At 44.2% G+C, this 24574-nt stretch overlaps 2 protein-coding genes across 13 annotated transcripts in view; one reads left to right on the top strand and one right to left on the bottom strand.

The window, feature by feature from the left end:
• The first annotated feature begins 3303 nt into the window (after positions 1–3303).
• On the top strand, positions 3304–13193 carry RNF34 (ring finger protein 34). Of its 3 annotated transcripts, none has more exons than XM_075041331.1 (6): positions 3365–3385; positions 7107–7325; positions 8700–9089; positions 9413–9469; positions 9716–9917; positions 11360–13193. In XM_075041331.1, exons 1-6 carry the CDS (start codon positions 3380–3382, stop codon positions 11545–11547), a joined length of 1062 nt encoding a protein of 353 aa, XP_074897432.1. In that variant the 5' UTR covers positions 3365–3379; the 3' UTR covers positions 11548–13193. The 3 variants fall into 3 exon arrangements, with proteins under 3 accessions (XP_074897431.1, XP_074897432.1, XP_074897430.1); XM_075041329.1 differs by lacking the exon at positions 3365–3385 and adding an exon at positions 3452–3765; XM_075041330.1 differs by lacking the exon at positions 9413–9469 and having other exon boundaries at positions 3304–3385.
• Positions 13194–13627: 434 nt separating this feature from the next.
• Positions 13628–24574, bottom strand: part of KDM2B (lysine demethylase 2B) — a 127028-nt gene continuing 116081 nt past the window's right edge. For 6 of the 10 annotated variants that reach the window (XM_075041319.1, XM_075041317.1, XM_075041323.1 and 3 more), the window contains 9 exons: positions 22772–22858; positions 21964–22233; positions 20924–20962; positions 18586–19259; positions 16972–17135; positions 16328–16489; positions 15960–16061; positions 15416–15634; positions 13628–14893 (listed from right to left, as the gene is read on the bottom strand). In XM_075041319.1, the coding sequence (XP_074897420.1) occupies positions 14712–14893; positions 15416–15634; positions 15960–16061; positions 16328–16489; positions 16972–17135; positions 18586–19259; positions 20924–20962; positions 21964–22233; positions 22772–22858 (1899 nt within the window). In that variant the 3' untranslated portion in view covers positions 13628–14711. The remainder of the gene's footprint in view (positions 14894–15415; positions 15635–15959; positions 16062–16327; positions 16490–16971; positions 17136–18585; positions 19260–20923; positions 20963–21963; positions 22234–22771; positions 22859–24574) is intronic. The other 4 variants (XM_075041318.1, XM_075041321.1, XM_075041320.1 and 1 more) reach the window with 4 other exon arrangements.

Genomic DNA, 24574 nt, shown 5'->3' with positions numbered 1-24574 from the left:
CGCGCCGCTCCCGCCACAGGGACCGCGGCCGGCGGCTCGGTGGGGCCGGTCACGGAAGAGTCCAGGAGGGGATTCGCCGGGCAAAGCGGGGAGTCTTGATCCGGGCTCTGATGCGAGCGTTTGCTTGGGGCGGGCGGAGAACACCGGGGAGTGAATTCGCTCCTGTTCGATTGGGTTTCTTGCAAATTAATTGTGATGCGATAAAGATACTTCCACACATAAGTTTTTGTTTTCTCAAGGATTTGTTAAAGTACTTCATTAAGGCATCGTGTTCCCAAAGAAAACACTCCCGTTATTGTAATAGTTCTCATTTTTGTAAGCGAGAGCAAACCAAAACTCAGTATTATTATAGATCTGCACGTCTCCGGGGATTTCAGTTGAGTTCCTCCTGATTCTCGTGCCTGGGGGTGGTGAGAGGAGGAAGAGGCGAACCAAGCGTGGAGTAATTTTCTAGAATACATTTACATTTAAGAAACTTAATGTTGTAGTTAGTTGTCGCTGGCATAATTAATGATAGCTTCCTAGCCCTCAATGAACTAATACTCATCAAACTATATCTGAATATAAACCCCGGGAAGAAAAACACAGCTATTATGTTACAAAGGTCAACTTGCTGACATTTCCTGAAAATAAAGTATGACGGCTTGGGCGGAAACACCGAAATGGTGGAGTGGCTTGGCGGGGAGGGGCAGGAGATGAGATAAAGGCCGGGCTGCAGCCAACATGTGCAGAACTTGGAGGAAAAAGGAAATGACAGACATCTGGTTCTGACATTTCCATGTAATTCTCTGAAGCCAACGTGTGAACTCTGCTGACAGTCCTTCAGGGTGTGGTACGGAGAACATTTAGACTATCGTTTTTAAGCACATTTAAATAAACTCGCACACCTAAAACCCAGCTCTCTAAATAAGCAGCAAGAGATTATTTTGGTCATATTAAATTCAAGATTAGGTGATGCAATTGAGAAAGTAATCTTTTATCTTACCAAAACTAGGCTCAAGCCCAAGTGACGTGCCTGAGCTTATGAAGTATGAAACAGCTACCTTCTGGGTTTGGGGATATTTAGCGCAATGCTGAATCTGTCGAACTGAGTCTCTGTAATCTGAAAACCTTCACAAAGCTACTTCCAAAGTACCGTGCCTCTCTGGTATAAAAAGTGAATACTGTAACGATTCTTCCTATAGGTATTAATATCCAATCTGAAATTCCCAAATAAAGCCCAGCTTTTTTTTTTTTTTAACTTTATTACAAAATTTTGCAAATTGTTACATGAAAAACAAATGAATATTCCTGGTAAGAATCACTTCTCTACCTCGCTCTCTCATGATGTGTAAAACCTTGGGGGATTACTGAGCTGCAGCGAGTCATCATCACTTGTTATTTCATGGCAGAAGTAAATGGGACATCTAGCATTAATAGATTTAAATCTTTTAATGCTTCTTTGGCACGATCCAGAAGGCTCAGTGAGGGCAAGTCTTTTATTAATAGAACCTCTGCAAATGCTTCTTTTCAGCCACAGAGTAGCTGGCGGAGTTAAAGATGCTTGTTTAAAAACAGTCTATGTGGTTACAATTTAGACACGCTACTGCGTTAAAAGTGATCTCAGATCACATGTTATGAAGATGATTCATCAAGATCTGCCCAAATTAAGGCAGGAGTGGCAACTGCAGCTGCCAGCATAGTCACCAGATCTCGGCTCTGTCAGGCCCACGTTACTCCCTAAAACATCTGTGTTTGGGAGGATTTCTTGTTGGCAAGCCCTTAACAGAGCTAAAGGAAAAATTTTAGACTTTGCTTGGTTTGGCTCACCTGTGGGACAGAGCTTTTACCCTGCTTACAGTGACTGCATGAGAAGCTCTCCTGTTTTAATGTAAGATTATTAACAAGAGTATGTGTATAATTTGGTACTTCAAGGGTGACTCTCTGAACCGACAGAGTTTAGGTGACATAGAAGTTTTTAAAAAACAGACTGTACTGATATTTCTTAAGGTGTCTTAAAGCAATCTCTTGCATAAGAAATGTGGGAAATGTGCCATTGCTTGTTCCAACATTGTATTCACAAGGCTTTTCTACTATCTTTTCAGTTGCTTTGACTAAAATTGCAAGCTATTATTGGGGAAAAAAGCACCATTTTTTATTAAATCATGTCTAAAAGTTCATAGCATATCAAAAGCTTGTCGAGGAGCATAAGCATTTCCAAAAAGAGATGACCTGATTTCGAATTAAGATATGGTGTCAGGGCAGAAGTTGAACTGCACGAAGTATCTGCTCTTGATGCTAACACTGCCAAGACTGTGCCATTTTCATGGCAATTACATACTGATTTTTTTGGACTCAGTTCTTGTATCTGGCTTGCTCTAAAAATAGATCCTTTCTGCGGAAATTAGTAAAGATTGCATGCAACCTTTTGTATGGGTAGATTTGATTTGTGGTCGAAATTTATTTTCAGCTACTTTTGTCTGTCCCTCTTTTTGGCAAAAGTCTCCTTTGTTCTTGGCCCTGGGTGCTCTTATGTAAAGCTTTCCTGAAGACTTGGTCAGGTTTGTATTGTTGGGGTTTCTTTAATGTAATCTTCTGGTTAAAAGCTTTCAGTTCTTACAACCTATGATTTTTTTTTTTTTATGTATCCCATTCATAGCGTAGAGAAAATAATAACGGCATCTAGAAGCTAGCTGAAACTGGATTTTTAAAATAAACCTTCTATTATTTAAAGCTTAACACCAAAGGGCTTGGTAGAATAATCACCACTTTGGCCTTTTGCCTACAGGACCGAGGCTTTTAATTACCTTTGTGACAAACCACTGCTTGTACGCAGAGGTGCCAAAACACCTATATTTTGGCAGCTGTCAGATCCGCCCCCAGACCCGCGGAGGCACAGGGCTGCTGCCCGACCCCCTTACTCCCCACTGGGCGGATGACAGCCGCCTTCGTTACCCTGGCATGTACTTCTGCTTAAATACACAGGAAAACCCCAAACCACCCAAAACCGTGAGGTAAAAGTCCTCTCTTATTTCAGTGACATCACTATTTACGCACTTAGAGCTGTCAGTGGCCCCTTCTTTCCGTGTTTGAGGGGTATTTTCGCGAGACCCGCCGAACCCCCGCGCCCGCGGAACCTCCGCGCCGGCCCCCGCCAACCCACTGCCGCGTCCTCTCCTCCCATTGGCTCCGCCCGCTCGCTGTTGGCGGCGGGAGAACCAATGGCGTGCGGCTCAGCGGGAAGGCCCGCCCTCCGTGAGGCGGCCCGCTGGAGCGCCGCGCAGGGCGGGGGCCCGCTCCGGTAGCGGGGGGGTGTGGGGGGGGTGTTGGTGCCGGGGTGTTGGTGTTGGTTCGCCGCGGCAGACGGCGCTGGAGCGAGAGTGGCGGTGGTGAAGCGGCCATGAAGGTGAACGGGGCGGGGGAGGGCGTTCGTCCGGCCGGGAGAGCGTCTTTCCCCTCGCTGCGGGGAGGGAGGGAGAAGGGGGGCGAACCGGCACGTGAGGGACCCCCGGTGGGATAGGACGGGCCGGGCCGGGCCGCCCCTCCCTCCTCGCCTCAGACCGCCCGGCCCGGCCGCGGCCGCTGTCCCTCCGCGGGCCTGCCCCGTTACCGAGGGACACCCGGACCGGGGACCGCCTTGCCGAGGAGCCTCCACTGACTCAGCAGCCGGGCAGGGCCTGGTGCCGCCGCCTGAGGCGAGCCCCCGCCCCCGTCTCCACACACCGGCCGCAGCGGGGGCTGAAGGACTGAGAAGGCTTCCAACGGGACGGAACCGGGCTCGGGGCGGTGCGTGGGGGGTTGTGCCGGCGGTTGGGAGCCGGACCCCGCCGCGCCGGGGTGGGGGGGGCCCCGCTCCGGCCGGCCGCGGGGTTCGCTCCCCAAAGGCGCTTCTTCGCCTCAGGGGTTGTCGTTGTGGTTTCAGGTCAGAGCTGAGGGTGGTGGTGACCGGAGATCTCCCGGTTCGGCGGGTTCCGGGGGGTGGTTGATCTCGGAGAAAGCTTTGCTTGTTCTCGGGGTGGGTGTAAAGACGAAATTTCAGCTAAAAAAGAATAAAATACCCTTCTGCTGCTCTGGTTTTGGGCTGCCAGCTTTGATAGCACATCTTGCTTGGACGGATGCGTAAGGAGCAGCATACAGCCTCCCAGTTTCTTGGGGTGGGTGTCTTTCTGAGGTGATAGTCTCATCAGGTTACTAAACACCCTTAAAGCCAAAAAAACCCCGAGAGCAGAGAAGTTCAATTGCAGTATTTTGCCCCTGTGGGATCCACATAAGGTATAGAGAAGATAGCTGATGGCAGCTTGTGAGAAGAGAATACGGAAGTGGTGACTGATGTAGTTGGAAATGCTTTTGGTGCAGAAATTGGCAATGTTCTAACTAATTCTCAAGGGAGGGAGTTTTTGGTTTAGTGTGTCTCATTTGTGTCTTGTGTTGGTGGCTTTCAGCATGGTCTCATTTCTTTTACAGAGTAGTATGAAGAGTCTAGATGCTGTAATTCAATTATTGGTTAATGACACTAGTGCATAGAAAGAATCCACAGCTGACTTAGGTTAAGGAGAAAATTAATGATGCCCACATTGGCTTACCTTTCACCTTAAAATGACTGAATGCTTGGCAGTAAGCGTAAAGAGGCTTTCTGTTTGATACGAACAATGTTCATGTATCCAAAATGGGTAACAAAAATTTCCTAACTATATACTTATTTAGTGTTGACAGTGATGTCTGAGCAGTTGTTACAGGCTCTTGAATAAAATAAGTCTAAGAAGCAGGTGTTAAACTAGCAGGCAAGGGTTGCGGTAGCAGCTATATTATGTCCTTTTAGTCATTGTGTGTCCTGCTGCTGCTGTGGCCCCCTCAAAAAAACATAGTCATATAATGAAGCAAGTTGAATTCTGACAGACCCTTTTGGTTCATTGTTTTATTTTTTTCTGTTAATTTGTATGTGGCTATTTTTAAATCTTTTAAATATAAAGCTAGCTCATCAGTTTTTAAGAATAAGTGAAGAATTAATGTTTCTGCAACTGACAACTTTCCCTTAAGATGAGAAAAAATACTTTTCAGAAGTCCCAAGTTGTAAAACTTGGAGCTCTCTTGGATTAAGTGATTGGTTTTCATTATGTATTTCTGAAAAGTTAGTTACTCTTGCCTAATAAACTAGGATAATTATGCATAATTTGTTTTGTATAGGAAAAATTAATACTGATCTGTTTCCAATCTTTGTTATTGAAAAGTAGAGAACAAGTCTCAGTTTGATGATAGTTTAATGATTGTCATGGAAGTCTGGTGACACATCAGGCAGGCTCCAAGCCCACAGTGTACCTGCAAGTGCAGCTACGTGCTGGGGCAGCCTGTGTCTTGGCTGGAGGTCAGGGAAGGGCCACTGGAGTTCATCCCCCTTCAGCTCCGTTTGCAGGAAGCTTAGGAAGATTTTCTCCTATGCGTGGGGTGCGCACTGCATGGAGGTTTCTTGTTATGCCTGGGATGAATTTTGCTCTTGAAATGCCTGTAAAATTAGACTAGTGAATTTAAGTTGTTGCACATATATTTGATGTTATTACTGCACACAGTGTTATGTGTTGTACAGCTTAGAACCAAAATTACTGTGTTTGATATTTCACTGTATTGCAACACTTTTAATGTCGGCTCACAACAGTAAAAGTGCATGTTTGTGTGGGTTGGAGAGATGCTTTTGATGTTCCATACTTGAGGCACTTACGTGAAGGTGGTGGTGTAGAACGTGTTTGGTCCCATGGCATTGTTTCTCACAGCTGCTCTCTAAACCACAGCGAGGACTCTTTTCTTACCTCTTGTGCTCAGTGGTTTGAAAGGAGACATTCTGGCGTATCCCCAGGTATTGTGTTGTTACTACAAATGTAACAGACTGTGTTCTGTTCAGGGGAAATGTGCAACGTAATATCAAAATTAGTCTAGTGACTACAGAAATTAAAGCACCATCATTACTGAGCTGAAGTGCGTGTTCTGGTTGGTTTAGATTTTACAGCACGAACTACAAGTCTCAAAAGCAATTATTTTATGTCTTCATGCTTTGGAAAAAAAAAAGAAGATGCTGCCCTGGAATGAAAAACGGAACAGTTCTAACCAGCATAGTTAAGAAAAGAATGAAAAAAAATTATGTTTAAAGGAAGTTGTACCACTCAGCTTCCTGTCAGAAAGAACCTGATGCAATTCTGTTAGTTGGGTTTTTTTCGTTTGTTTTTTTTTGTTTTGTTTTGTTTTGTTTGGGGGGGGGGGGGGGTGTCAGTGAGCCACATGACAGTGATTAAACATGTGACCTGAACAACTTGCAGTCCAAATTCCAACTTTAAGTAGAATATGCACTTTTGATAGAGAATGTAGTGCTAACAGCTTTCAGGGATAAAAAGTAGCAATTTATTTATCTATTTGGAATTTTTTATAGTGCTTTAAGATTAAATTGTGTGACTCAAAACTGAAATCAAATCAATACAGGATAAGTTCATTTAGAGTTATTTTAATTTTTGCTAAACATTTTGTAAGTCAACAAAACAGCAGGATTAGGGAGGTCTTGAAAAACATTTCCCTCTCAGAGAAACGATACCATAGGTAGTTTCTAATGAAGATTGGTTTGTTACTTTCAAGTTTGAAAATCCAGAAATTTTTTTTTTTTTAGAGAGAGTTTTATTGTGACTCATGTAAGAGCTGAATTAGTTCTGGAGAAGTTCCTGCAGGGGACAGCTCCACGCTAATTATGATAAATTGTTGTGTTGCTGCTTGTCATCATTTTGGGTTTTGCCCCTCACCAACGACTGGCTGTTAGTCTCTTCCTTCTTTGCTCTGCTATTGCATTACCTCCTCAAATTCCTTACCCTTTTTTGTGGAACTCTGCTAGAAAAGGAGTTGTGAAAGCGAGCTCCTTGTGCCTGCATGAGCTTCTTGGAAGCAGATCTTACCTACTTTGGTTTGCAGCTGGGAAGTGGGGATTATTGGGCTGTTACAGACATTAGTGTGCTGAATTCCTGGTGCTCTGGGAATTCACACCATGTGCTTTTGGGATGATGACAGATGGATTGAAGTAGCTCTTCAGTAGCAAGTAACATCTGATGTGGGCTTTCAGGTATTAATTTTCTTTCTTGCTTTGTGAATGTTTTCAGGCGGGAGCTACTTCCATGTGGGCTTCCTGCTGTGGGTTGCTGAATGAAGTCATGGGTACTGGAGCTGTCCGTGGCCAGCAGGCTGGCTTTGGGGGAGGTGCTGGCCCATTCAGATTCGCACCAAATACAGACTTCTCAGCATACCCATCTCCAGCTGCGGCAGGCGCTAACATCGTTTGCAAAGCCTGTGGACTTTCCTTTTCAGTTTTTAGGAAAAAAGTGAGTATATTTCCTATTACATAGTATTTTTACTCATATGAACTAAACTGTAGGCACACCGGGACATGAATTTGTATTTTTCCTTAGATAAGGAAACCTGAGGCAGATAGCCAGGGAGGGAGTAAGTGCCTTGTTCTAGGTCACAGGAAACTAATGTCAGACAGGATTAGAAGTTAAGGGGTCTGATGTTCATTAATCGGTGACACGTTGAATCTGGTCTGACCAAAAATGAGTGGATTTTAATTTGTAAGATACGTGTTTTAGCTTCAGAATCTTAAACATTAAAACGAATCTGGTTTTGAAGATGATACCAAACATAGTGGTTGAGTACTGGAATGAACAAACGGGGTGATGGAAAAGCTAAAAACTCGCAATATAGTATCACAGCTTATTTCTGTGAAATACTTGTGGAATTCTGTCTGTTTCCTAGCCAGGTTTAGTTCTGTTAAATGCTATTGCACTCCAACAGCCTCTTGCTTCATTTGGAGGCAGGTTGGTGGGTTAATGCAGATAAATAAAATTGAGGTTGTTAATACTATGTCTATTATGACTGTCCAGCATCATTGTTTTGTCCACTCGGTTCTCTGCAGCTCTTTTAGATAAACACAAAGCCTCTTCCCTCAGTTTGTGTGTTCAGTTTCCCCCTTCCTATGCATCCTGTTGTTTGCATGGCAAACACTTTGTTGAATTAAGTGTTGTGTAGGCATGTTTTCTGAAGCTAATATTAATTTACTAAAACCCTGAAGAACTTGGAAGACTTTGGATTTGTTCACAGTGGACGAGATGACCACTTAAAATAGCTGCTGAGAGTCTCGCCTGTTCTAGGTTTTATATGTTGTAGGGAGTCTTTTGAACAAAGTTCTCTTCAGAAATGACATCTGAGCATTTGGGACCATTTACCTACCATGTGATTCATCACATTTAAGGCCTACTTTGAATTCTTTGAATCAATGGAGGAAGAATTATGTTCTTTAAAGCTTGGGGATTATACTGCTTTTTACACCAGTGAAAAGAGCAGTGACGCTTAGTATATTCAAAAGTATTTTAACATACCATAAAATTGACTGGCTTTCAATTTTGTTTATTGTCTAAACTACAATTTGAATACTTTATTCATTTGTTTATTCATAATGTTTTTTCACTGAAACCTCAAATCAGCATACAGTAGTGCTACAAAAGTGATGGACTGCTGTGGAACACCTGCAAAACTATTTGACAGGGCAGTTTTCTAGACTTAAATCCAAAAAATGATGTATGTCAAAACTGATGACGGAAAGACTAATAGTAAATTACATAGCCTGGAAAAGGAAAGAGCAGGGTCTAGATTTGTTTCTGTGACATTGAGCTGAATGGTTATTTTCTCTTTCTCCTTAGCATGTGTGTTGTGACTGCAAGAAGGATTTTTGCTCAGTTTGTTCAGTCTTACAAGAGAATCTCAGAAGATGTTCCACTTGTCACTTGCTGCAAGAAACATCCTTTCAGCGCCCTCAGTTAATGAGATTGAAAGTAAAGGATCTGCGTCAGTATCTGATTCTCAGAAACATACCAACAGATACTTGCAGAGAGAAAGAAGACTTGGTGGATCTCGTGCTGTGCCATCATGGATTAGGTTCGGAGGAGGATATGGACGCTAGTAGCTTGCATTCCTCACGGTCACAGACTTCGGGCTTTTTTACTCATCCATTTTCTATGTCTGTATCGGTGTCATCTCAAGGGGAACTCGCAAACAGAAGGGGAAGCACAGGAAATGGAACACCTTTACGGGTACAATAATTAACGTGTTTTATGGTATAGCACAGTCTTGTTTTGTTTTGTTTTTTTAATAGGTATGCATTGCTTTAAAATAAAATGCCAGTTGGTACAGTTCAGGGTGGCAGGAAAAATGCCTTTTGTATCTCTCACCTGAAAACAGAAGATTTCTAGATAAGATTACTAGTTTAGATGATAGAGGTGACTTAAATCGGTAATGATTAATAGCAATTGAAACTTCAAAGTGTCATTGTCATCTGTGATCAGTTCGGTACAAAGGGAAATGTTTTATAAGGGATAATGTGGTTTTGTCCTGATTAGTTTCATTTTGTACACAGGGACAAATGGAAACATCGTCTATAAATAATGAAGAAGAAGAAAGTGCAGAAGAGCAGGTGAGAGATGAAGTATCCAAAGAATAAATTTTTGGCATGTGACACCATAAAGTGTTTAGATCTCTGTCAACATTTAGTATCATGGTCTAGTTCTTGCAGTTAGCTGTGTCTAGCAAAGTATATCTGCACATACTTGCTTTAGAAAGAATAAAACTTTAGCCAAGCTGCTGCAGCTTAATGTAGCACCAGATCTGGTGCTTTGAACTTGCCGGGTCAGTTAAAAACCATACAATTTATGTGTTTCAGACCCCTGGATTGTCCAGAAAGCGAGTGAGGGCATCTTTGTCTGATATTTCAAGTCTGGAAGACATTGAAGGGTTGAGTGTTCGGCAGCTGAAGGAAATACTTGCATGTAATTTTGTCAACTACTCAGGATGCTGTGAAAAATGGGAACTTGTGGAAAAAGTGAGCAGACTATACAGAGAGAGTGAGGAAAACCACAAGACACGTAGGTTTATATTTAATTCTCACTTTCTTAAGACTGCTTGTTTTCTGGTTTCCAGTAGCTGGTTCTGCCAACAGGAGGACTTGGTATGTAACTTGGTCTGCTCAGCTGGAACAACTGGAAAGTGGATTTTAACAATTCAAGTTGCACCTAGAGTAGCTGAACATGGTTCTAGTGAGTCAGTGAAGCTTTCCAGGATTGGGCTGGTTTTTTGAGACTTTTTTCCAAAGCTCAGGGAGCTCAGCTTTCAGGGTGAAGGTAAAATTGCACAACTGAGAACTGGTTCCTCAGAGAACATGAAACTTGGCACCTTCATGTCCTTTATTAGGTTTCACAAGGCATTAGCAAGAGAGCTGCTCAGTAGCTGTCAACTGACCAAAGCAAGTCAGGTCTTTTACTGTGGTACAGAATTAAAAGCTACAGTGGCAAAAGTCCAAGTTCAAGTGGTTTGGTCTCAGTCCATGTTTTCGTGATAAGGTGGTTCTGTGGCTGCAGCTCAGTGACGAGTACTCTTCTCTTACACTCAACAGTTGGGGTCTGTCACTTGCATGACTAGTACATCGACAGACCGATTCCTGTTCACAAAGTATAATTTGAGGAGCAACTTTTTGATGTCATTACCAGCTTGAAAAATGCCTGCCTGGCTCATCATTCCTGCATCCAGCAGTCAGGCTGTAAAGAACAGGGGACTGTGGTGACTGGAAAACTGAACGGCCCTGGGCCACTGCACAGCCAGGTTGTGCCAGTACATAGACTGCAGGGACTGTGGTAATCAATCAGGTGTGAAATAATCAGCTAATTGGGCGGGGGGGGGGGAAGGGTTGTGAAGGTGGGGGACTGTTAGTGAATGTCAAAACATGGTTTAAGTGACACCTTCAGTTTGGTCATAAACTAGAACTGAAAACCTGTCTCAAATCAAGCTTTAAACTTACGGCGTTTTTTTTCAATGTGGACTGACAGAACACTTGGTTATTGATAAGGGGATGTTGTCTATTTGCAATGAAACTTGACAGGTTTTATTCAGTTCTGCCACCTTTACAGCCTACTTAAGGCTTCTGCTTCTTAGTCTGCTTTCTTATTATTGTGTTTAATCTTCTGAGGAAAGTGTTCTGCCAAACAAAGTAAGCTCAGAGATGGAAAACCAACATGCTCTGAATTTTAATCCAGCACGTTATTTCACAGTCATTATATTCTGAATTGAAAATGGTCTCTGAGTTTAAAGAATGAAGCCAAATATTGGATGTTCACTTATGGGCTTTCTAGTTCTTGTTTCTTTGCTTTTTTGAAGGAATGCAGATTAATTTTTAGCTGTGGGTTGGAAAAACTATTGCGAACAGGGAGCAGCACTACTTCATGCTAAATTAGCTGTCACTGGTTGCCTGGGGTAGAACTTAACTGGTTTTCCAAGGCCTGAGTGCATGACCTCCTGCTCTGTTGCGTTTCAGAGGGTGAGAAGATGCAGCTGAACGACAATGATGATAACCTGTGTCGGATCTGCATGGACGCCATCATCGACTGCGTCCTGCTGGAGTGCGGCCACATGGTCACTTGCACCAAGTGCGGCAAGAGGATGAGCGAGTGCCCCATCTGCCGACAGTACGTCGTACGGGCCGTGCATGTGTTCAAATCTTAAACCAAGACCAAAACCGGATTTTATAGTCACCCTTCCCGGATTTCTGTGGGCAGCAGTGCCGAACCTTGGGGCGATGTCAGCTTTTTAGTTCTCTATAAACACAGCATTTTGAACATCAGCATCCAGGAGTTTGTGAAACATTTTTCTACGGCATTCTGAATCCCATGGTTGGGCAGTACGATACAACACCTGTGCGTACAGTACTAGTGCTGCCTGACTGACTTACCTTGTAAATCCACAAACTCTTTGAGTCAAACTGTTTACAGCAGTTCTTGCTCTCTTCTGAAGAATATCACCTCTACTGGTCGCATTCAGGACTCAGCAAGGGGTTGGAAAACACCTCAGCTCGACTGCATTAGCGTGTTATGTTGTCTAGTGCATTAGAAGCAATGAATATATCAGTTTGAATATTCAGCTTTTATGTAACTATAGAATGTAACTGTTCCGACACTGTCCCTGCAACAGTGTTAACAGTATAAAATAGGACTGTAGAAAGCACTGCCATTAACTGTACCTGCACAGAAGCCCTTAAGCAATCTACTTTATGCCAATTGCTCCGTTCCGAATGTCTGTCATGACATGTGTCATGTCTTGGCTATTCCTTGTAAATGTACAGAAAGCTCTGTCGCTTTGCAGGTCTCTGCCACATGCTGTCCAACTACCAATTACTAAGTGTTTTTTAGTTTAGGAATAAAATATTTTTTTAAAAGAGGGGTATAGTAAACCATATTGTTGTGGTCCTTAATCCACTCATGCCTCTTGTGACTATTAATCTTATGTGTGATGATTGTACGCCATGTGCTGCCAACATGATGTTACTGTGAATACTAATCAGGGTCATGAAACTATTTGCTGCTAACATGTGGAATGTATGGTGTTACTAACCTTAAAGGGGGAGGGAAACATGGTCTTTGTTTAAAACCTCATGTTCACAGGCTTCTGACCAAGGCTAAGCCACTATTATTAACCATGCTTCCCCTTGGCTGCTGAATGACCCCTGTTGCTGTCACCCCTTGCTCCAGTTTCTGGCTGGGGTAAGGGCCCTCTTGGAGCAAGAATTTCCATGGTCCTTGCAGGATATCTGTGACAGACGACCTGGGGAAACACAGAGAGCAGCAAGAACCACTCATGTTCTGGGGACAGGCTGCCTGTGGCCATGACAGTGTCTGATTTGAGTTCACTGTAAAAAAAGAGAGGTGAGGAAGGACCTAGTCTGGCCAGGACATGTAGCCTTTAAGGAGTGTTGATCAATGAAGCTGCAGTTTCTCCTTTTAATTTCCCACATGCTAGCAAAGTAACAGAGACAGGAGCATCTTCTGCCAAGGCTGTAGTACCTGAGAACTCTTACCTCTGCCTCGCTGTCATGCCTGCTCTGTCTTTTATGTGAAAAATTAAGCTGGCTTGAAAAAAAGAAAGTAGCTCCTCCTCAAAATAAAATGCACAGCTTGGAGACACTGCTGGTTATTTTTCAGAAGGGAGCAAACCTCTCAATGGCTTTATTTTTTAGAAGTAACTTTTTAATGGTACTTAATTCCTCAATTTCTGTTCAGTGGGTAAGCTAATGAAGAAAAACATGCCCTCTATGTTATTTCCATGCTGATTATTAGCCACACAAGCTTAATAAAGATTTGTGATGGGCTTTCTCAGCCTCTGCCTCTTTTCTTCACCAGCTGTGGGAGCACTGCTGGTTACTCAGCTCAAGCTTTAACGTTCTTCTGGAGATGTTTAAGTGTTCCTCCAGACTAATCTGGGCCAATTCCAGCTGAAGGAAGGTACAGATGGGTCTTTTATTCCCTCCTCAGTATAGATGTACTGGAACACGCCAACTAGGGGCACAGGACAAAGACCAAGTGCTGTGAAAGTACTACATGTAGCATGACAGCAAAAGGGGCAGCTGCTGTTAATCCTGGCTTGCACCAAGGCTAGAAACCAGGACCTGCTCCGCACACAGAACCCAGCTGTAACCCCATGGGGCTTGCTGCAGTCATGCCACACACCCCTAAAGCCCAAATAGAGCTTCCCCAGCACCCCGCCCAACAACCCCGCATTGGAACAGAAACCCACAGAGCCACCACCTGGTTTTGTACAATTGTTTATACAAATTCAACAAAGGTAAAACTGCATCAGGAAGGTCTACGAAAACAACACCATACAACAATGGCACTTATGAATGCAGAATTTTACAATCAGGAAATAACCATGTTATAAACCTTAAATGAGAACTCAACTCACACTTCAAAGAAAGAGAGACTACGTTTGACCATTTATTCTACAGCTGGACTCACTGTATAAATTAATTTTATATTGAGTACAAGAGCTCATGCTACAGAGTGAAACCCTCCTATGTGCAAAAGCTGAAATTGGAATTTTTTAAAATTTTGAGAAAAAGGTGATTTCTATACAGATAAAAGTGTTTTACTTCAACTATAATTTACACCTTATTTCCACAACATGCTTATGTCACTTCTGAAGTATACAAAGCAGGATATAAACTTCCATTAAAACATGCTTGAAGTTGAAAGTATTAACCTACTTTTCCTGACCTGGGCACATTTGTAGATAGATACTGTCTACGAAGTATAGGTTAAGTTCTCGCCTACCATAAGTAAAGATAAAAATTGGCAATCAAAACCGAAACACTGGTAATGCATTCAAACATTGCATAAATAATTTTTAAACAATTTTTGTACAAAAATAGTTCTGCATAATGTAAGATGTAACAAAACAAAACGTGTTAAGAAGGCAGAAATGCAGTGCGTGGTCCACTTCAATGACACCAACTTTTTTTTTTTTGTTGTTTTAAGAAATGAAAAGCAGAAATCAAATTTACACTACCAAGCACATGCTGTGGTACTTTAAATAACAGTATTTCTTGGAGATCAGTCGTCTTCCGGGTGTGAACAATTATCATCAATAACAGTCGCCTTATGAATTTGCATAAGAGCCAGTGCAGGACATCCATCCCAGGTAGACTGAATTAGTGGCACAAGTTGAAATTCTTAACATGGGTAGTTTCATGTTGTTCTCTCCTCGACAAGAATTGTAAAATCCAATCGCGGTATTTTCCAATATTCCAAGTTCCCAATTGAAAATAAAATCCCTACGTGTTCTTAGTCCCCCCCAACCCCCCCCCACCCCCCCGAGTATTTACACGTGTCCTTTAACTAACTCAGTTTTTGCAGAAGTTTTTCTTCCACTTGCCCAAACTGAACACTTACTGACATTTCCGCTATGAACTGCTCACAGCCTTCTTTTGTCACTTGCTTGCAGTACCTCAGATCAATCTGGCAGATGTTTCCACAACGTTTGAAGTAAGACAGGCACTGGTCAGTAACCTTATTGCAGTCTGTGGGGAAAAAAACAAAAAAAAAAAACAACAAAGGGGGAGAAATTTAACAGCACTTCTCAGGTTTGTTCTCCAGCACGAGGACAGTTTATCCAGACTGCGGTAGGTCCTTCCTGCTCCTCCCGTGCTGTGCCAACAGTGAAATCACCCTGCCAGCCCCATCGCCGCTCCCTGATCCCTGTCACTCTGTTGTGTAACCAATGAGATAAAGCAAAGGACCACAGATGCGCAGAGAAAATCCCCTGTGGAGGATGAGCGAGGTAAAACACATGGCTCCTAAGCAGGAGGCAGCCGGCCTGGCAGCTGGTGGAGGGCCTGGGGAAAGGCTGGGCAGCTGTGGGGTTATTTACACCAGCAGCACATCCAGCTGCTTAAATGGAATCCGGGGGGGGTGGGGTGGAGCTACACCAGGGGCAGGGGAAGAGCTGGGTAAAACCCCTCTCAGTGATGAGTGTTTCACACAAGCCTAACGCCAATGGGCAATTCCCGTCCTTCCCCCACCCCTGCGCTTCTGTTGCTTACCTGATAAATTAATTTCTGTTAATGAATCCCGCGTGGTGGTTCCAACTGCGGTCAGCAGGTTAATAGACTGATCTGTCACATGATTACAGTAACTGAGATTGAGTTTGGAGAGCAGAGGCATGTGCCTTATGATCAGCCGCAAAGAAGCATCTGTAATATCCAGGCCAGCCAAACGCAGCTCAACTATGTTCCGTAGTTTACTCCGGTTGTCGATCTGACCTGGAAAGCAGAGGCAGCAGGTCACTCCCACAAGTCTCACCCCGTGTTGCAAACATCTGCAGATCTATATGAAATGCACTGTGACACACAACACTGCTGCCCTACGTCAACTTCAGACGCTTTTGCCTGTCTGGAGCTTTGGAGGGGACATCAGCAGGAACACTTGTCTATTTTTGGAACAGGCACATGGACAAAGCCACCTCCTGATTTCAAAACAAAAGGGATGAAAGTAACTGCAGGGGCCCAGCAGAATTACAAGTCGGGAATAAGCAGTAGGCTGTGCAGTGCATGCCAGAAAGCAGATCTGATTTGCTCAAAATTTCACCTGAGCTGATATCCGGGCGAATGTGGCATGACCCACAGAACTGCTCCTTCCCTGAACTGGAAGAAAGTGTTTCCATACTCTCTAAAGTACACCCGTTGCAGCCTGAAGAGAAGAAAGTCAGACAGAAAACCAGCACAGTGGCTCAGATGACTGTTCAGCAGCCAGAGAACATCACTCGTTACCCAGTGGCTTCCAGCGAGGAGGTGTTGCAAGTCACTACTTTGAACACCTCGCACGTCAGCAAAGCCCAGAACCCCGCCGATGCTAGCTGCAGGGGTTTCTGCCCGTTTCCTCCAAGGGGGACTAGCAGCAGAACATGCCACAGAATGTCTGGGACAGGTCTCCCGCATGCTCCTCTCGCCTGTTACCTGGCCGGTTATCTGTGGGCGGCGACAAGAGGTCTCTCATTTGTGCGTCTTTCAGGCCTTCTGCCCACTGCACATCCAGAGTTCGGAGTAAAGGACAACTGGAACTACAAAGTGCCGACACTGCTATCCATGAGCACCCTGATAACAGCAGGTCTCGAAGACCTGCAGATACAGAAGAAGTTGGAGCACGTGGCCTACCCAGAGAGACATCCATGGCGATCTCTGCTACCAGGCGCAGGCTGGGCAAAGCCCAGTGCCGCTCTGACGAACAATCCCAGCACGCCAGGGCAAGCAGGGACCCCGTAAGCCGCCTCCTGCCCAGCTCTCCATCTCCCCCACCATCTGGAACTTCATTACTGTGGGTGACATCAGACCCCCTCGACCCCCTCCGCTAATCATGTCAACACAGGCACTTTCCACAGCAACTTTACCTGTTGACAAAGACCTGCCTCAAACTAGTTTACCTAACACATCAAGTAGTCACAACATAATTTTGGACCCATTTTAATTTGCTGATGCTTCATTCCTACATATCTACTCCTCTTCTAGGATACCTGGATCCCTGCAGATGTTCCTCAGAGATTGCAGTTTAGATACAAACTGGTTTGCTGAATTCAGTGAAGTGGTCAAAAAACATCACTTACCTGGCAGTCTGTTGATAAGCCAGCTCAGCTGCTTTTTAGATATATTTGTCCAGCTAAGATCAAGGGTTACAGGCTGTCTCCTAATAATGCCACTAAGCATAAGCGGAGTGATGGATTTACAATGGTTTAAATCTATTTTGGTCCATAATCTTTTGTCACAGCACCTACCCCAAAAGAAAAAAGTCAACAGCACTTAATTTGGCACTTGTTTTGATTTCTGCAAGACTTTAAAAGGTGTCATTAAACAGTAGGAAGAACTACAGCATTTAACTGAAAATAGCAAAAATAAGGCTGAGTGATGCTAAGATAAACACAACACCACACACAATAGGTTTGAAGTTTCTCCCTCAAACGTATCATGCAATAAAGCATGGAATTATTTCCACACAATTACAAGCATCAACAACTTTGGATCTCATTTTAAGTCATCAGAGCACTTACTAAAATCCATTTTCTAGCCTGAAGAGAAGCCACACCTTCTTGCTTGCCTTTTGAATAAGAAGACTGGTTTTTTAAATATTACTGTCCTGATTTCCCCCATGCTTTCCTTGCTTAAAACCAGTGAATTTTGTAAAACAGATCCCTCCCACTTCCTGTTCTCTGTGTTATTCCTATCTACATGGCTTATGAGTTTTTACACTCTCTTTATGATTCTCTAAGGGCAACAAGCAGGAAGTCCTAATGAGTGCAAGATCCTGCATTTTCTCATTTTTTCCAGTTGAAATACTGCACTTAAGTGGAAAAGGCATTTACCAGCTTTCTGTGACACCAAGAAGCCCATGGAGGAGACACTCCACACACATCTTCTTACACTGAATTATCAACCTCCCAACCTTTCTGTCATTTACCCAGTTACAACACTGTGCTAGAAAGGAGTCTCTGTTACAATTTGTCTGTGTGTGTGCACATTACAGTTGAATCCAAGATGACAGCCAACAAGAGACCTCACTGCAAGTTCAGTGAAACATATAAGTCTGTCCGCTAACGCTTCCTGCTGCCGTACAGTCACCGACTGTGTCAATGTTCACACTGTGGTACCCCAAGCACTGAACAGACACACTGTGAGTAAATACAATTAACAAAGGATTCCTCCATCAGCTCTGCTGGTATGGAACACAGCGAACAGGATCGCTCTCCATGTACCCTCTACAGGGGAACAATCAGCACAGACCTTCCGAGAACACCGAGGGCACTGGAAGGTCTTTGCTGTATCTCAATAGATACTTAATAGCTGAACTGAACAAACAACTGCATTAGCAGTCAGCAAGTCCTCAGGGCAGAATGACACCAAGACTTAGCATGACCTAGACTGCCCATTCCGGCAGGCAAGAACATTGTGGTGTCTAACTACAGAACAGGCTGCTCTGGGGTGCTACAGTCCCGGCAGGCTGATGCTGAGGCTGACACACACACGCTCTTCCCACCAGAAAGGCTGGGAACTGCTCTTTCTGAGAAAGCACCAGAGGACATGCTACTTTTCTAGACGCTGCTGGTCACCCCCTCTCCTTGGGCTCAGCAGAGCTTCAGTGTCAACCTGCTGCCTCCGTCACCCGCTTCCCTTTCAAGTCCATCCCGCTACATGTTAGAGCTAGCTGGGTTTCCTGCCCTCCTTACCATCTGTTCCAGGTCTTGCAAACTCTCATACAGATGCACAAGTCTCTATGACTGAGGTAGCTAAAGACAGCCATCCAGACTTCCCTCTGCATCACGTGGGCTGCCCCATCATCCAGGGGGAGTGAGTCCGGAGGGGGGCTGATGGGAGGCGGCCGGATAACATGCCGTTCCATCTGAATGCATTTGGGAGGAGAGAGCGAAGGCGGTGGCCGGGTTATTCCCCGAGGTGCGCTTCGCAGGCTGGGGATGAGCTGGTGCCTCAGCTCCCGGGGAGTCCCGTTTAACCCTTTGCTGAACCTATGGAGTCTCTCGCTGTTGTTCAAAGCACGCTTAGGTTCCTCATTCTCGCTCTCAGGTTCAGATTTGATGGGTTGGTGATTCTCATTGGCAAGGCTGTTCTCGGTTTTTTGGATCTCCTGGTTAAGCTCCTTGCTGAGCTCCTTGCTCAGTTCCTTATTGGGAAGCCGCCTTTTCCTCCTCATCTTGAACTTCTTCTTGTCCCTGGGCTCGGCACCCTCTGTGCTGGGACCTGCAGTGGGCGAGCTGGACCGTGACTGGTCACTATCCTTGGACCTGGGAGGTGCTTCTGGCAGGTCATCCTCTGGCTCCTGCTTGAGGCGCCGCAGGGGTTTGATCATGGCAGTTCGGTCATCTGGAGCCTTCCACGATCGCCGCTGAAAAGGAAGAGACAAGGGCTGACTATTCGAGCAAGAACATACTCAGCAATACTTCACATGCTGATGCTCCACACAGGCAGCCCTCCCTTGGGGGGTCGGGCTGCCTGCCAGCTCTGGGCCCCACCCATCTGAGCACAAGGGTACATTCACCGGCCAAAGGTATCAAGTTCAAGTGCCATCATGGATGAGGAGTCCAGCTATAGGCTTCTCTGGACTCCCAGCGAGTGATAAATGCATTTATTCACCATGCATAATCCTGCAGATTTAAGGGCCTTATTCATTACACAACAGACAGTTTATATACAGAAGATAAGCAGCATACTATAGACAGCTTTTTCCCCAGCAGGCCAGAAGAAACCAGGCTTGGGACACATTCACTGGGCACCCACTTTAAACACTGACTGACATGCATTCATGCCCAACAGTCAACAGGTCAATTTTTGAAACCTCCTGAATCGCCGTCACTGACTCGCTCTGTGGCTGTGCTGTTGTGGCCCTTATTGCTGGATACTCACAGCCTCATTTAATTACACTTCAGCTGCTCCTTTACATCCCACTAAACTCTGCTCATCTTCTCAAGCTTCCCCCAACTCCGGTGCATGTGCAACGGGGAATCTGACTGACAGGTCTGACACACCGCTAGCCTGACGAGACCTCATACTGACACGATCTCCAACGCAATGCAGGCTAACAGGGGTTAGCTGGCACCTTCTTCCCTGCCCCAGTCATTCTTCATAACAGCAAACTGCACTTCACTTGCTTGCATTAATCAAATCTCTCTTTGATGCACACCAGACAAAAGTGTAAGAGACGTACAAACTAAGACCAGGGAAGACTTCAAGTCTAATCTGATCACTACAAGCAAGAAAGAAGACACCAACTGTTAAAATGAAATAGCTCTAATAAGAAGAGATCTGGACTGGCAAGAAATGGTGAACTGCTGTGAACACACTTGTTATATCAGAAGGTCTATGCTTTCACAATAAACTAACTGGATCAAGGCAGTGGATGTGTTCCTATGCTTCAGACTGCAGCGCACAGCAGAGAAAACTGATCACCCTGTCTTTAAATTAATATATTATAAAGGGAGAGGTCACAGTAAGTTAATGACAGGTTAAATAAAAAAATTACAACATCAGACTACTGGCAGCTTGCAGCATCCTTCACACTGGGTACTGACAAGCACTTAGTTTAAAGTTATTGGACTTCTGTTATCGTGGCAGGTGTGTGAGAGGTAATCAATACTTGTGTGCCAGGTCATCCCTGGCTCCCTGGGGTGTCAGCGGGGGACTCCAGGGATGTGCTGTGGTAGAGACTGCTGAGGGGCTGTGTGGCTGGGGCAAGATTCAACCATGCAGCAAGAGCAAAACATCAGTATAGAAACAGAATTTTATTCCTCGGGTCATCAAAACACAGCTTGCTGCTGTATTTTAATATGGGACACCAGAAGAGAAAACAAAATCAGACACTGCAGCTAAACTACCCTGGAGTGTAAAGGTTTCCATGAGAGAGATCTCTGTAATTTCAAGATGTAAATGGAGTAATAAAAAAGCCTGCAGTGACACAAGGACATGACTGATAGAGAAACTGGCTCACCATTCAGCTCACATGAGAAAGGATTAAAAGGGATTCAGAACACATCTATTAAAAAGGCAAAGTACCTTCTTCCTGAAGAGTTTGTCTTCTTTTCCAAGTTTTAGCTGTTGGAAGAAAGAAAAGTAAAAACCCCAAAACACGACATTTGTTGTGCTGTCCGATGAAGATTTGGTGATCCACAGTGCCTTCCTCACACACTGGGGGGCTTTCATGGAGCAATTCAAGCCATCCATAAACACTGCAGTGAGTCCAAAGGGATGGGAAAAGGAAAGCATGGCCAGAAAGCAGATATGCATAAACTGGTATTGTGAATTTTGCGCTCTCACTCCATCAAAGCAACACCAATCACTACATTTACCGTACTGTAGCGTTCCCACTGTCAAGCCTTGCAGGGCGGACTGACTGCCACTCCTCATGAACTACACATGCAATACAAAACCAGCCACTGATTCCAGTTTTAAAGCCACCAGCCATTTACTCATGAGACACATTAAATCTAAGTCCTCATTTCTACCCTTACAAACAAGCTTTTCTGTATATCCCAAGTACCATATTTTGCAATCCACAGGACAATTTAGAATGTCCCTGCCTGGCCCAAGGGCTCCGACTGTCAAATTCAGGGAAAAGCTGTCTACATTGCTGTTGTGAGCAGCTCCTCCTCTCTGCAGGCTACAGAAAGTGTTGTTTCTAAAGGTCCTCTGATGGGTTATGAGTATTGTACATCGCTGAATCAGCCACAAAACAAGCTGCCATGCGCCACCAAGTGGGTAAAGATGGAAAAGTTTCCATTAAAAATTGATTTTCATCTTGATCCTACTCCAAGCATCTTGTAAAGACTTCTCAGTTAAAGTGGGTTTTCCAGTATTTTGAATAAAACAACAGCCACAGCCCAGTGTTTTTGGCCTCTGAACACCAACCCAAGTGTCACTGCTCAAACTACTGTCCTGTTAGACTAGCAGTTTTCAGAAAGGAAGGTAAAACATTGCAGTTTCTTTTGTAACAATCTGGATTTCAAGATGAGCTATAAGCCAGAAGGCAAGAGACATCAGCCCCAACCAGCCCACACGCATCTGTGTAAGCACATGAAAATAGTGTTTTGTCATACCCGCTTTCTCATAGTGGGTTCCTGGGGTTTCTCAAATTTCCTTTTCCTCCACAGATGCACTTCGTCTGACTTTCTCCTCAGTATTGAGTCAACTTGAGTCTTTTTGGAATGTTCCTCCGATTTCCGCCTGGGAGTTTCTTCACAATCCCCTTTCCGTTTTGCAGCATCTGTTACTTCCTTATTGTCTCTGTTAATTTTCTGTTCCTTCAGCAAGGAGCCTGGGAGATTTGATGCGTATTTGAATCCTGGTCCGCGCTTTTGCTTGTACGCCAAAGAGACACAAAACACAAACAAACTTTATATCTTACGCCTTTCTCAGCTCTTTATCTAAGTTGCCTCCAACACTCCAACATTGGTGGGTTGATCGCTTTGTAACAGACAAAATTTTTAGCAAGGAGTTAAAGTAGTTTGAACCTTCTTGTAATGACACACTTGCAAGTGTCTGTCTTGGTTTGCAAAGAAATAATGTTTCACTAATTCCAACAGACACTTCAGGCTTTGCATAACTGCCTCTGGATTTTGTTTTTTTTAAAGAAGTATTTTCATCTTAGAAATTAACATGCAGCAGTGCACAGAACTAACCTAAATATTCCCCAGGTTCTAGGTGAAGTGTTCAAATGTCTAGGTACATGGAACAAAAATACAAAAAATATTAAAGAATAGAATGCCATCAGCTTATTTCCTTCAATTCAACTGAATTGAGCACAAAATCAGAAGCTGGTACTGGGCAAAATTGTACCTACAAGCCAGAGGGAATGCCTGAGATTTTGTATCTCATTCCAGCACCACTTATCCCCATTAAACTCACTTTTCCAGTTTTCCCTGCATGGTTGCACTTTGGACACTCCCAGCAGTTCGGCAGCTCATCGTTAACCACACCATCCGATTCCTTCACCTGGTGAAAGAGAAGTACAACTCTAATTCACAATCCTGCTGCAAAAGTCTACAAATAGATCATTTAAAGGCATTTTGTACAGCCCATAATTTTCTCTGATTGGCTGCTGCCCTCCCAATGGCTGCAGAAAAGGAACACAGATCACCACAGGTGCTGCACCATCCTGCTGGTGCTGAGCAAGTCCTCAGTCCTGCACAATTACCCTTATGATGATGTCAGCAGGGGAGGAAAGCATGCTGGCCAAATTGGTGTTTGACAAAGGGTTCAGGTCTGGCCTTTTTATGAAGGTCAATGACAATCCCAATTAACACAGGGCATGTTCTGCTCTTGCAAAAAAACAAAACAATAAAAACCACCTCAACAACCCAAACCAAAACCATGGACTGGAATCATGCCATCTCCAAATGTCCTCCCACACCACTTATTTGCAAAGCTCAGTCCTGTCCAGTCCCCTCCTGGAGTAAGGCACAGTCCGATCTTTTAATAGGAAGGGATTTTTTTTCCATATGCACATTCTCACATACATTAATACTGTTCAGCGTTTTTAGAAGCACAGCACCCTCCACTGTAATCAAGTGTTCCTTAAAATATTTTTCTTTATGGATCAGAACTAGCAGTCCCATGTCTCCAGCCCTCAAGCCCATGTGCCAATAAAAATGATGGTTGCCAAGTCAGCTAGAGAACAGGCGCTTTTATTCAGAAGACTGGACACATGAAGGCATTTTTAAGGTTTCTCACACCCACAGTTACCCAGCTAGCGTGAGGAAGAGAAATGCTTACTGCTTCACTAACTCTGAGAGACTGTGACATTTTGCTTTTTGAAAGAGAAGATGCACACTCGGTGTTGTTACACTACAATAAAAGCACAGCCCTGCCCTACGTGGTTCAAAAGCTGCTGGTTTCTGAATTTCCATACAGAAGTCCGCATTGCTTTCCAAACAGGAGATAGGTGTTTCTGAAAAGACATTTCTGTGAATGAAACTGAGGATGAAAAGTAGAGCTAAGCTAAAAAGGCTCTCCACACACACGCATGCTCACTGATGGCACATTCACATTTAAGGGTTTAGTTATATATTCAGAAAAAAAGCCGGGGGGAGAAAGATTAATTTATTACTATTGCAGACAACAAAAACATGCTTCTGTCAAGACAAATAGCTGGGCACTGGCATCAGCAGCACAGTAGCAGGAGACTGCTGCTGAAACAGGCAGGGGCAGAGATCTGCAGATTTTTCATGTTTCTGAAACATTTCCTCCTCTCCTCCCAGCTCCGTGAAAATGCACTAGCTGAGCATGAGCAAGCCCTTGGTTTTAGGGGAATTGCTTCCTCAAGTCCCTGAGCCAGACAGCAGCCATTCTAGTTTCACCATCTAGCGAGACTGATAACATGTCAGTCTCTCTCACCAAGTCTTCTGGAGTTAATAAATGAGTAAATGAAGTGGGCAGAATTTAAATACTGGTTTTATCACAACTGTGTGCCTTTGAACCTTCTTTCCCATGGTAGGTGTAAGATACTCCAGGAGCTGTTGTATACATCTCTGCCTCAGGGGAACAATTCCTGGCCCAAGCCCAAGTTGGGAACAAGTTATTTCCCGCACTGAATATAGAACAAATGCTACCGAAGGGAAAGCATTGCAGCTCTGTCCCTTCTGTGAAGTTCAAGGAACTGAACAGATGTGAGGAACTGTAAGAAAACTAATTAGACACACACAGACCTGC

This window comes from Buteo buteo, chromosome 11 (assembly GCF_964188355.1).
Source record: "Buteo buteo chromosome 11, bButBut1.hap1.1, whole genome shotgun sequence".
Classification (NCBI taxonomy): domain Eukaryota; kingdom Metazoa; phylum Chordata; class Aves; order Accipitriformes; family Accipitridae; genus Buteo; species Buteo buteo.
This window is presented reverse-complemented; position numbering and strand designations above follow the sequence as displayed.